Source organism: Ornithodoros turicata, chromosome 7 (genome assembly GCF_037126465.1).
Source record: "Ornithodoros turicata isolate Travis chromosome 7, ASM3712646v1, whole genome shotgun sequence".
Classification (NCBI taxonomy): Eukaryota; Metazoa; Arthropoda; class Arachnida; order Ixodida; family Argasidae; genus Ornithodoros; species Ornithodoros turicata.
In genome coordinates, this window is record NC_088207.1 from 45,105,797 (window position 1) to 45,118,899 (window position 13,103).

Consider the following 13,103-nt stretch of genomic DNA (forward strand, 5'->3'; position numbering starts at 1 on the left):
GACATGGCACATCTTCTGAGTGTCGAGAGACCGATTTCAAATTAAATTCCTAGGATTCTCGATTGGCAGATTATAAGTGCCGTGTACTATTGTGCAGGCTCAGACCGAGTGAAGAGGGGGACACGGTCGATAACGTATACATACACAGTTTGGTGGCTGTGGTATATGGATATTCAGAATACGTATAACATGATTACGCTATATTATATTATTATCACGTATTAATTAAGCTGTACTGCATTCTGCGTAACATCAACGAATTGGCTCATACTATGTGTGAGGCAAAGCTCCGGAAGCATTGTCGGCCCAGCGCCGTATCGAGTTAGCACTGTGAATGAAAATGAAAATACGTAGAGGGCGCTGCAAAACGAATAGCGTCACTACACTTACTGATACGAGTTAGCTGTTTCGTCTATTTTTTGCCATTCATCATCTTAAAATAAAGTTGTTGTTGTCTATTTTTTATCGTCTATTTATTCAAATACCTACAGCGCCTAAAAGGCATCACAGTAGGAGGGACAGAGAACAAAAAATGAATGGGTAGTGGCAGACATACACGACATCAACATTAAATTTTTACACTTGGAACAACTTATTAAAAAAACAAATGAACATTTCGTAAGTTGCTAACTATATCTTGATGAATGTAATTCCACAGACCAGGATTTTATTAAATTCGCGATTTGTTTTTCTTTCGAAAAAATCGTTGATGAACATGTGGCGGCCCGTGGAAGACGACGATGACGCGCCTCTGCTGCCGCGCGCTACTGTGCCTGGCAGCCAGTTCTACCGGCACCGTCCTAGCTTGAGGCCACGTCCATCTGCCCGTTGGGACATTCCATCATCGCCGGTCAGGACTCATATAGGGGAACACCACGTCCTCTACAAACATATCTATTCCCGATGGGGCCTACACTCGAACGCGATGATGTAGCAGTAATTAGCGCAGCCGTTAATTAATTTTCATAATTGATCTTCATATCCCTTCCCATCCCTTCCGCAAGAGCACGGGGGCTGTGTACCGCCATAGCGGCTGTGAATTACCTACTACATCATCCCATTTATGTGTGTGTGTGTGTGTGTGTGTAGTAAAAATAGGTTAGCCGCGCAATTGCAGAGTTGTAGAGCTCAACCCTGAGGAGTCTAGTCCGCTAGAATCAAAACCGCAGAGCTTTTCTGTGCCCTATAGTAAAAAAATATGCCAACATGCACTATTTGCGAGCGTTGCCCGAGTTCTGCGGCCGCTTTTTCCTATCGCTCTCTCGCTGTCACCCTTTCTCAACTGACATCAGGCTGTTCCTCAAAGCATGAGGCACCCCCGCTTCCTACCGTCCTGGTCGATACCGTTACTTTTTTTTTTTTTTTTGATAAACTCTGGTAGAACGTACACACTTATCGGGCAGCGGAACCAGTGATTTTATTTTTGTTATCTGCGTGTTTTTTGGAAGTTATGGATTGGCAGTTTTATTGCCTTACATTTATCAGATGATATCGCGGACTGTCCTCGGGGGGGGGGGGGGGGGGGGGATTGAGCAGATCAAACCAGATCAAACCTGGGAACAAAGCGGGTGTTCCATGCTTTGAGGAACAGCCTGATGTCAGTTAAGGAAGTGTGACACCGAGATGGGGAGAGGAGAAGGTGGACACAAAACCCGCGCGGCGTTCAAATATTTTGCATTTTCGCATATTTTTTACTAGAACACAGAAAAGCCCTCGCGTTTCGATTCCTGCGGGGTAGGCTCCTCAGGGTTGTGCTCTACAGCTTTGCAATTACGCAGTAAACCTATTTTCATTAATTATGAAGATTAATTATGAAAGTTAACTAATATAATAATTGGGTGTTTACGTCGCGAGACAACTGAGGAAAGTTAACTAAACAGCTGCGTTAATTACTGATACACCACCTTTGAGCAGGCCCCATTGGGAATAGATATATTCAGCGACTTTTGCGAAAGAAAAATAAATCGCGAATTTAATAAAATTCTGATCAGTTTTACGTGACACACCCTGTATATACTCTTTTACTTTCCTACAATGGTCAACTCGTTCAGACACGTATGGAAGCGATGAAATGTATTGTAAAGGGTATAGTGCACACAGCTGGTGGTAGATGAAATAAAAAAATATATTAGTCTGAGGTTCCCGCGATGGACAGACAGTGGATACCAACAGCGCGGTCTTCATCTCAGTTACGCTTCCGCCGTAAGCGTATCTGTTGCAGACAAATCTCGGAGCATCATTTTGCACTTTTTCTATTTTATTTATTAGTACTAACCAGTTATTGTCCCATAATACACTGGTATATTAAAGTACCGGTCGAACAAGTGTAAAGTACAATGTTTCCTTAACCTTCAACGAAGCATCTTTGAAGTTCCTTATTAACAATCGAAGTGAACGACTAAGCCTTGCCAACTGTGAACCTGTCTTTGCACATTATGGCCTTTGCTAATGCGCCATAAAAACACCGACCATCGTCAGCATCAACTGTGAGCCTGATATGATTATTGCATTTAAGACGACTACAAAAAATTATCCCTTAGATATTTAAGGTCATCCACAAGCTCCAATACGTTGCTATCTAATGTACGTATAGGAAGCGGCATCAGTTTTTTTTTTTAGAGCGAGTGGAAGATATGACCTCTCACTTATTTAAGTTAAGTTCGAGCATCCTCCTTTGAGATCATTCGTAAATATTATTGACGTCACTCTGTAAGGCATTAATATCATCGCGACCATGAATACTACTAATCAATCATCCCCAAACATTCGATGTAATTCCCCGAGTTATGTCGTTAATGTAGATTAAAAATAAAAGTGGCTTAAAAATAAAATAAAAGCTTTTTAACTTCACTTAAGCCAGGTTCATTTATAAGCAGTTTGCGGGTGGTACTGAACTACTCGCGCTGTTTGCCTACAGCGACAAAAAAAGCATGATGACAATGTCACAGGATGTCTGTAACATGGTGGTATACATGACATTCTCGGGTAAACATAAACAAGCCCCTCGCCACAACTTCCGGTGACACGAAGACTTCCGGTCCTTCCGCGACTTAGGACGCTCAGAACCAACCGCCATGCAGCATGATATATTTCACTTTCCTGATTTGTTGAAAATGTGAGGGGTACGCCTCTTCGTAGCAGTTTTAATTGTCATAAAAAGGCGTATACGACCCTCTCTCGCCTCAAATCAGAAGCGATAACTGTATCAGTCGGCAGAGTGGTTGGCGCAGAGTGTGTTTGCTGTGAAAGCGGATGTCGTTTTGGCACCAAAATGGAAGGGGCTCACTATTTCATTCCCCACATCACCACCAGCAATGGGGTAGAGTATCGCCCCTGGCGATGAAACTCCCAATTCATCATCTTAACCCAAGCAGCACAATGTACTGAAAGTCGAGTGCAATAGGGGTGGACGGGTAGGTGGCAGACCTTGAACGAACTGTTGAAACTAAAGAACATTGATAAGACACATACCGTCCACCCCTATTGCACTCGACTTTCGGTACATTGTGCTGCTTGGGAAAATAACGTTGTTGTTGTTGTTGAATGACGATGGATGAGGCGAAGTAAAACGAGGAACAGCACGGGCGCACTGATATTGTTATAAATAAATGGTACAGCAAGAAACGGAAATTGGGCACACTCTTGAGGGGGGAAGCTACGTCACAAAGAAACACTTCCAAATACGGGCTTTGAAAATGCGATTCGATGCGCACTTCTGTGGGACTGTGGGATGCAATAAAGCTGCTCGAACGCATTGGTGATGTTGACGCCCGTATGTCAGGATCGAGTCTAATATTTGCTCAAGGAGTAAACTGTGACGGGGAACGGCTACCACAATGCGGAATTAAAATTGAAACGTCTCGCAAAGGGTTGCTTATAAGACGTCTACGTATTTCACGGTAAGATTAGCGTGCGCAGAGAGAACAATCGAAGCGTGTGACGCATGCAAGCCTATACGAGAACAAAGGACTAATCTTCTCGTATGGTCTCGCTCTATGCAACGTCTTGCAGTCGTCTTTGATGCTCCGTTTGAGATACTTAACGAGATCTGCGAACGGTTATAAAGAACGTGTTCGGTATGGTGAAGATTTCAGTGTTCCCCGTGTTACGTGAATTGAAGTAAATATCGTTACAAAAAACGAAGAAAATGTCGCCGAACAGTACTCGATGAAAACAGTGGTGGTGAATATTTAGGCCATGCGGATAAGTTATGTTTAGGGTTCGGAGTTTTCGTTTTTTTATTTTTGGGCGCATTCGGCGTATGTTTTTCGATGTTTATTGATTTTCACGAAATCGACGTTTTTCCTGGCGACGTTTTTCCTGGAAATCACAATGTAATTCCCGTATACGACGCTCATTCAACGTGGCGTTGTTTGCTGCGGTGGCGTTTTACGGCTAACGAAAAAGTAAACGGACATTTTTCACAACAACTGTATTTCTGTATGGTTTTCTGATCTGCACCAACAACTTGCTGGGCATGTGCAGCAATTTATCTCTGTCATGTCCTGGAATGCCCCTCTGTATTCGGTGCTTTTCGGTTAAAACCGAATCAGGGAAAATTTACCCGGCGTATGTTCTTCGTTGTTTTTCGATTGAAACCGGATACGCGGAACCCTATAGCCTATGTTTCAATTGTTCGTGTCACGAATGGCAAATATAAAATATCCTGTGACGCAGCTGTTTTCCAGCAGGCACGAAAGGGCGGCCATACTTCACGACTCACCCTTTATTTCATTCTCACCTACAATATGAACAAAGGAGGCAACAGAGATCTCTTTGTCGCGAAATGTAGTTTAAAAACGCGACACTCCAAAGAAACGAGAGACCGAGAGAGATCCGTATTTGTTAACGACAGAGACAGGAGCTTCCGATACATTCAATTATGAAATTTTCAAAATATCCTATATAGAGCGCGCTCTTCTTCTATGATCAGCGCCGTTTAAAATCAGAAATCCACTATACGTCAACACCACGCTGGTTCCGTTCAAACTATACCGTAAACAGACCCGGCAGACGTACTTAACGCTCGTATAATGGCATAGCCTCGGAGCAATCCTCATACCTTCTTGAACTGTGCATGGAGCAATATACCTTCCTGCATGCACTGTCCCAAAGGATGAGAGGTCTCACTGAGAGTGACATATATCCCATATACGTTACCAGCATCTCGAATGGAGCATCGAAGCGTGCGCTGCGTGCATTGCAATAGAGGGGAGCACCACGGAACGATGGTATAGTAAAAGAAAAATCACACTGCACGATCTATACTGTACTTTTTATAATGCATGAAATAAAGAAGTTGTGCGCGCAGTCTTCTATTTTTCCATCTCGGCAGGCGGTGCATGCCTCTGCATTGAGCAAAGAACGAGGGCTGCTTAACCTGGTGGCATACAAATAAACCGGCGAGCGTGATCCTGTGCTTTATGGCCCATATCAATGGACATGGGGAATTGATAGTCACGATCGCTATTCGTGCTACGTACGTTACACCATCTCATTCCACGGCGGCGTCCAATATCAGTAGATGTCTCTTGTGCGTATAGCTTTGGTGCGGTCGGCGGACGCGTGGAACTGTGTTGGATGTAACTAGGGTTCCGACCTTTTTCGGGGTTTTCTTTTGGCGAAAATCGGGGGATATTTATCGGAGAGTTTTCAAATTTTAGAAAATTCGGGGTTTTACGGACTTCTCAAGGATCGGAACACCACGAGGTATGGGTTGCCCGAGCTTATGGGGGAAATCGGGAGCGAGCGTTAAAAACCAAAGAAACATAGCTGAATTTGTTCTTTGGAAGCGAGATAGATGCTCAGAAATTCTGCAGGATGATTTTCCACCGCTAAAGTTCAAAGTCACCCGGCAAAACATACAGACGACTAGGTTTTCTCTGGCGCTTGAAGACATCTCGAATTCCCAGTGTTAGGTCAATGCCAATGACTTGCAATGCAATAGTTGCCCCGCAATAGAGGCTAGGTAGCGGCTACCATGCAGTGATCTCTTTGCGGTGGTGAGCTACGCTGAGCTGTCTCTATTGGGATCAGTTGGTATTCTCCTCGTGTGGGGCATTCTATTCGGTTCTGAAACACGAAACAGTCAGACCATGCGAGCACAGGCCGTTTAAGAAAATCGGAGTTTTTCGGACACATCCGAAAATAGTAAGTAATAGTAAAAATAGATGATAATCAACCTTAGAAAGAAGCATCTCTCGTGGGACATCCACCGCTTGTACAAAAACGCTAAGGTAAGCTGAAGTACAAAGTATTGTAGAAGTTGAGGGAGCAATAACCGGGCCGATGAGTAGCGCCACCGCTAGCTTCCGAATGCAGCGCTGGGCCACCTACGTCACATTGTGACGTGGCAGTGACGTGGTATGCTCGTAAGCTCCTCCCACTGGTGGTCACTTTTCGTGCTAGCGGCATTGAAAGATGACAAACTGCGCAATTTTTCAATGCGAGAACCATAGTTTTGATAAAAGAAAATGTGAGAACGACAATGACGAAGTGTCTTCGGGATAAAAGAAGGGTACGGACGCGACCGGATTTCAAAACACCATTCGAGGCTTCATTTTCGAGCACATGATAATCTCGGCAGCTGCGCCGAAAAACTGACCACCACCACGGCGGCCAAACGCGTTCGTTTGACGTCATGTGAAAAAACCCTATATGCAGGGTGTTTCGCCTAACGTGTCACAAAAATTTTGTTTAAGGATATCCCATGTAATCATTGACCCGAATGTTTTGCACAGACTCAACACAATAGGATTCCTTTCAAACGCATGTTGTGAGATTTACTCGGGCTGATCTCTAACAGAGTGTATCTTTGTATCTTCCTCTCTCTGTTCTTAATTGGTCTTTAACGCATTTATGTCTCATCCTTCCTCTAGCCTGAGTTTCTTTTTCTTGGGGATTTCCGCAATGTGGGATTTCTTTTTGTTTCCTGTAGTCAGTGTATTTTCCCACTCTACAAGTATTGGAGTAGCCAGACTCGACCCCGTCTAACATCTCGATATTTTTCGTGTTCCTTCTAATCTAACCTAATCTGAAGCATAATCCCCCTTTGTACTCTTATTACAACCAGTTTCATCATTTCTATTTTCGCTGTATATTCCGACGTCAAGAAGAAAGGACTAGCCCGCCCTGTCCGCGAAATTCGTAATTTCTAACTGACCATTTAAGAACGCGAATTAAACTGAACAGAAGCCCATTCGGCGCCCTGCACCTTCGGACATAGTGTTTCACGCGTTCATTGCGAGCGAGCAAAGACTCTTCCATCCCCTAACGTTCATCCGCAAAGTGACATTGGATTGGCGTTTCCTTGCATTGGCTCCCAATGCACGTCGTACTTAACACAGCTGACGTTACGGTTCTCTGCTGACGTTCGCGTTCTTTCCTCCAGCCGTAAAGCAATGGGAGCTGCCGAATGAATTTTTCTTCTCCCATATGCGGAAGTTGTGCTTCGCAGGCGATTTGTGCAGAGCACCTGCGATGAACTCGTTACAACTTTTAAGCCGCAGCCAGTATTTCCTCTTTGATTCGGTGTTAGCGCCTCGAGGCGTCTATGAGCGGCGTACATACACTTGGATAGATGGAGAGGGGACATCAGGAAGTGACACGGGGGTAATAGTATGCGTCCTGGGATGACTTCCGGGAGAATGCACTCATAAAAAAAGGTGTGTGTTGTACCTCCTTTTTGGGGAGTATACATCCTTGCCATATACAGGGTGTTCAAAATTAAGCTTTCACTAGCACTTTATAAATAGGCGAACAAAAGAAAACTGGTGCTACTTTTTCTGTTCCTTGAGTAAGAAACAGGTGCTACATAATTAGCAGCACCTGTTTCTTACACATGTAGCGTAAAGTTATCATCCGGTTTCCTGTCATCGCTGTGTTTGCGTAGCGCTCGTGAAAGCTTAATTTTGAACACCCTGTATATATCCCTCCCTTTGGAGTGGACAGTTACTCTTGTAGGAGAGGAAGTGCGAGTGCGCGAGAGGAAGAGGACGAAGGGAATAAAATCATTCTCTCGGGGTTAGCTTCGGAGAGCAAACGTATCTGTGACGTGATGTGATGTGAATAAAGAAAAAAATGGGGATGTTAGTTTCGACGAAGTCAAACTGGCTACCCCAGTACACTTAATACAGAAAGTTCAAACCGATGATGAGATGATGAAAACACAAAGGGATGATGTCCAGAGACGAACAGAGATGATAAGATCGTATCTATCTTGTCTGGTTCCATAGCAACTCTACATTTTTGGCGTAGTCGACAGGATCCTGGTGTACGTTGACATGTGGGTCCAGTTTTTTCACAAGGCCAGATGCTGCGAAAGGCTTTGTGCTGGACAAGTATCTACTCGACGGTGAGGACCCGGTTTCGCTGCCGGAATCTGTTAGCACAGCCGACAATCTTCAGTACGTTATTGAGAAGACCAAGCTGACCGCAGAGAATATCGCTCGCAAGGGCGCTATACGGATAGATAGGAGAATGTCGGAATTCCACTCTCGGATATCGCCTGGAGAACCGGTGGAAGTGGCGGACCAATGGGCACCGTCGCCACCTGCCATACCTGTGGAAGAGATTATGAGCCAACTTATCGGTCTACAACAGCAGCAAGCTCAGCAGCAACAGCAGCTTCTCCACATGATCACGCGCTCTATGGCGCCCCAGCCACGTTTCGAGTTGGTGAAGCCGGAATTGTTCGACGGAACATTCATGAGTCCTCAGGGCTGGCTCAACTTTTATGAATACGCCTGTGAGAAGAACCGGTGCACTAGAGACGAAGACAAGATAAAGAATATCAGGCTCTTCTTAGGAAAAAATGGCGAAATATTGGTACGAGCTGAGAATTTTGGAGCATGCCAGGGATACTTGGGCGTCGTGGAGCGCCAGCTTCCTCACCTCGTTTCAGGCAAATGCAGTCGAACGGTGGGATCATGCTACCTTTATCTGGGCAAGCTCGAAATTCACCGGACCAACCTGTTAACCAAGTGCAGGAGTACGGGTCGCCCCCTGTGTCCGGGACTGGGGAGGACATCCAAAAAACTAATAAAACAGGGCTTACAGTCTTGCCTGAGGACAAATAACGAGACTGTGTACCTCCTTAATCAAAACCTCCTATATGACACGATGCTGGTCGATGGAAGGCCAGCGAAAGTCCTGGTGGACAGTGGAGCAACGGTCAGTATTGTAAATCGAAGCGGCGTGCAGAGGCTAACAAGGTATTCCTCGGACGCCCAATAGTCGTCCAAGGTTACGATGGAACTTGCCGGAATTTACGAGGATGTGCAACTGTCGAGCTGTCGTATAAAAATCGCGTTACGCCCGCCACGGCATTGGTTATGGACGACTTAGAATACAACTCCTTGTTGTCTCGGCCCCCACATGAAAGCCATGAAAATGAACTCGTTCTGGGACGATAGGGTCGACGTGGAGGAAAGCGCTTGTACAGTATTCACACAAGAGATACGAGTCCGGTGTCCCAGAACAGCTGAGGATGTCATGGTCTTGTACCCAGAGCTGGTTTGCCTTGGTTCCTGTCCACCCGGTATCAAAGGCTACGCTGTACCTTTTCGGCTGACGAACACAAACGTCGTTTGTGTTCGTCAAACAAGAAACAAGAAACCGTACCCACTGCCCAGGCAAAAGAAAGCTTGGCTCCAAAATGAGCTGCAGGGCATGTTGGACGCGCAGATAATACGTCCATCAACGTCGACTTTTGCATCACCTATAACTATAGAGACGGGACGAATCCAGAATTTTGCGAAGTCGAATCCGAATCCAAATCCAAGGAAGGTTCTGCGAATCCACGAATATCGAATCTTTCGGATCCTTTCTTTAAAAAGAGTTTAAAAAGCAAAGGAGAGAAAAAAAAACTCTACTGGAGAGTGCTTTGAAGCAGAATATGATAAATTTGTTTAATGAAAAAGAAATAAAGAATAGTTCAGTTTCGGGAGAAAATGTACACATATAGTTTATTTAACATATTGTTCATTGACTACAGGAAATACATAAATTCTCGAGTCTGGATTATTTCCATAAAGCTAAAGCAACAATCAAAAGCAAAAACCATATTACTTTTAAACTTGTAATGTAACAGTTCTCGCCTGAACTCTTTCAGTCCAGTGCAATGTAAACAAAGAAACAAGAAAACATCCGCCGGTCAATGAGGCCTTCGGCGGACTCCGGAGGCGCCAATTTGAAAAAGAAACGAACAAACGTGGTCGGTGGATTCGAAAGATTCGATTCGCCGTTTTGGGCAATGGGATTCGGATTCCCGAATCTCAAATCCCTGCCTATAGAATTCGTGGATTCGAGGATTTGCGGATTCGGTTGGCAAATCCCTACCTATAACCATCGCACCCAAGGAGGACAGTACTTTCAGGTTATGCAAGGACTACCGCCTCGTTAACCAACAAACGGATCACTTCCCGTATCCCATGCCTCGCATCGATGACATTATCAACGAGACAGGGGGATGCAAGATATTTTCTTGCATTGATCTGACCAAGGGATACTGGAAAATACCCCTGGTGGAAGAATTTAAGCATTACACAGCATTTATAACTCCATTCGACGTGTACGAATGCAACCGCCTACCGTTCGGATGGAAAATTCCGGAGCCTGGTTCCAGAAGATAATGGATGACATTCTGCGGCCATACCGTGGAAAGTTTTGTGCAGTATACATCGAAGATATAGTACACTCTTAGAAAAAAAGGTAGAATTTCCTACCCAAAGTTGCAGCAGGACAGCACTTCTACCATTTTGTGCCAATCCACACGCGACTTCTACCCCGCAGGTATAAGCGACGGCGACCCTTTCCCATGCTCCTCTCTCTCACGTTTGCTCTAAGAGAAAATGGTAGAATTTCCTACATAAGCTGGTAGAGCGGCAGATTCTACTCTGTAGTTTGTTTCTATACTCTGCAGTTATACCCAAAAGGTAAAACTGGTTGGAGTAGAAATGTGGTTGCAATGCAGCTCTACCGAAATGGGTAGAAAATCATACCTTTTTTTTTCTTAGAGTGTATGAAGGGAGTGAGGAGTCTCCTCAGTGGGAGTGATATATGTGGCAAGGGTGTATACTCCCCAAAAAAGGAGTTATAGCACACCCTTTTTTTTAAGAGTGTGAGACGACATCCGCCTGGAAAGTCTGGCGAAAAACACAGGCCAAATCTCAGAGAGCACGGGCGGTGGTAGGATTCGAACCCACCACCTCCTCCCAGTCTTCAGCACGACCTTGGAGCTGCTAACAACGAGCGGATGCTTACATCCACTCGCCCACGCGCCGCAACTAATGTTTGCCGTTTGTCCGTTTCTTTGTTGTTGTTGTTGTTGTGGAGTTTGGAGTTTTCTGGCGCAAGGATATCGAAGATTTTGTTGTTGTTGTTTTTAGTTTGGTATTGTACAGGAAGAATACGACATGTATTTTTGCGTTGTTTGGCTATAACGTTACAATGTAGTATCTAAAAGCAACTACACTGGGTTAGAGGAGTACTAATAGCTGTCGTTATAACGCAAACTTTTTAACAAAAAGAAGAAAAAAAGTACATTCGCGCACAGTAACGTAGTTTTTATGTGTTTGTGTGTCTTTTATAGTAAAATTGTCAGTACGGCGTGCAGATAACGCTGGATTACACGCGTCACACGTCTCTTATTTCCTGGTCATGTACGCTCCAGTGTGTTAAATCATGTATATAGTATATTCTCAATAGTAATATTAAAAAATTAGCCCTCTAAACAACTGTACAACTTTGTTTTGCAGGTGGCCAAAATGGTGATGGTCGTGGTGGTGGCCTTCGCTGTCGCCTGGACGCCCTATTTCCTTGTCTCAATCTTCACACAGTTCGGGATCAACTACCTGGAGAACCAAAACTACTTTTTCACCATGCTCTGCATCAATCTCTTCGCCTTCCTCAACTCGTGCGTTAACCCTTTCATCTACGCTGCCATGAGTACGCGCTTCCGAAACGGATTCCGAAGGATCCTGCGCTCTGCCCTGTGTTGCTGCTGCGTTGCTCCAGCCCCTGGCACAGCATTCCAGAGAGCACCCGTCAAGAAGCTGCGAAATCGGACACCACTCCTCTTTCTCTGCAACGACACCAGCGTTCTATCGTCGGACAGCGGCTCGCAGAGCGACAGCATTCAGCACACGGCTGTTCAGCTACAGCATCAGATCTTCAGCAAGCGACCACGGGCTGGTCCTGCGTTGTCCGCTCCCCTACAAAACGGATTAGCTCCAAGGGGCAGTTCGAGAAGAGGGAAGTCGTCTCACCTTAACGCGTCCCCGAAGGCCCTGAGAATGCCTCGTGCACTGAGTGATACTGCACTTTCGAAAGGGAAGGTAGAAGAACACCCTGAGACGCCCAAAAGGAGGACGTCTTCCGGGACAGTGAAAGTTACCGCGCCCCGTGTGGGAGGGGACCTTAGTAACAACAATACACAGAAGGAAAGTGATGAACTGAGTAGAAAGTCCCGCAGCCAATTAGATAATGCCAGTTGGAATGGAGAGAACAATACAGTGGAGATGTTTTAGGCATGGGCGAAATTATTCTTATTGTACAATTGTTTCGGTGATCGGGACGAGGAACGTCAGAGTACAGCTGTACAGAGGACCAGGAATGACTCAGTCGCGGAGTGTGATGTGGCCGATTGTGCTGCCATTCGTATACCCACAAATTCCGGTAAGTATGCAAAAGACAACCATGTATACCCAGCATTACCAAAAAATTACGCCGCGAAACATGCTGCGTAAGTGAAATGCTTACCACAACTTTAGGTTTGTCGACTAGCATGCATTTAAGTTGCGAGGTTTTGCTCTTGCGTTGTGCTATTACATATTTATTACATATCTATTACATATCTATTACATAAACTTCACGCAGCAGATGGCACCTTTTCGGTGAAGAGACTTAGTCTTAGATTTTTTTCTGTTTTCTTTTTCGGTTGGTTTTGCTCTGCGGTGATTTTAGAAATATGTGATGAATCCGCCGGCACAGTTGTAAAAACCGAAATATTTCACTGGGATAGACGCAGTCCTGTGCATATATGGTGGCGCAACCACAAAATGATTGTAAAATTTCAAAACTCAGATGGACAAAAACTTTAGAAA

General features: G+C 44.9%; 1 protein-coding gene across 1 annotated transcript in view; it reads left to right on the forward strand.

Moving 5' to 3' along the window:
• Positions 1-13,103, forward strand: part of LOC135399936 (QRFP-like peptide receptor) — a 220,334-nt gene that overhangs the window by 205,793 nt on the left and 1,438 nt on the right. The window contains exon 4 of the mRNA XM_064631673.1: positions 11,757-12,675. Within this exon, the coding sequence (XP_064487743.1) occupies positions 11,757-12,527 (771 nt within the window). The 3' untranslated portion in view covers positions 12,528-12,675. The remainder of the gene's footprint in view (positions 1-11,756; positions 12,676-13,103) is intronic.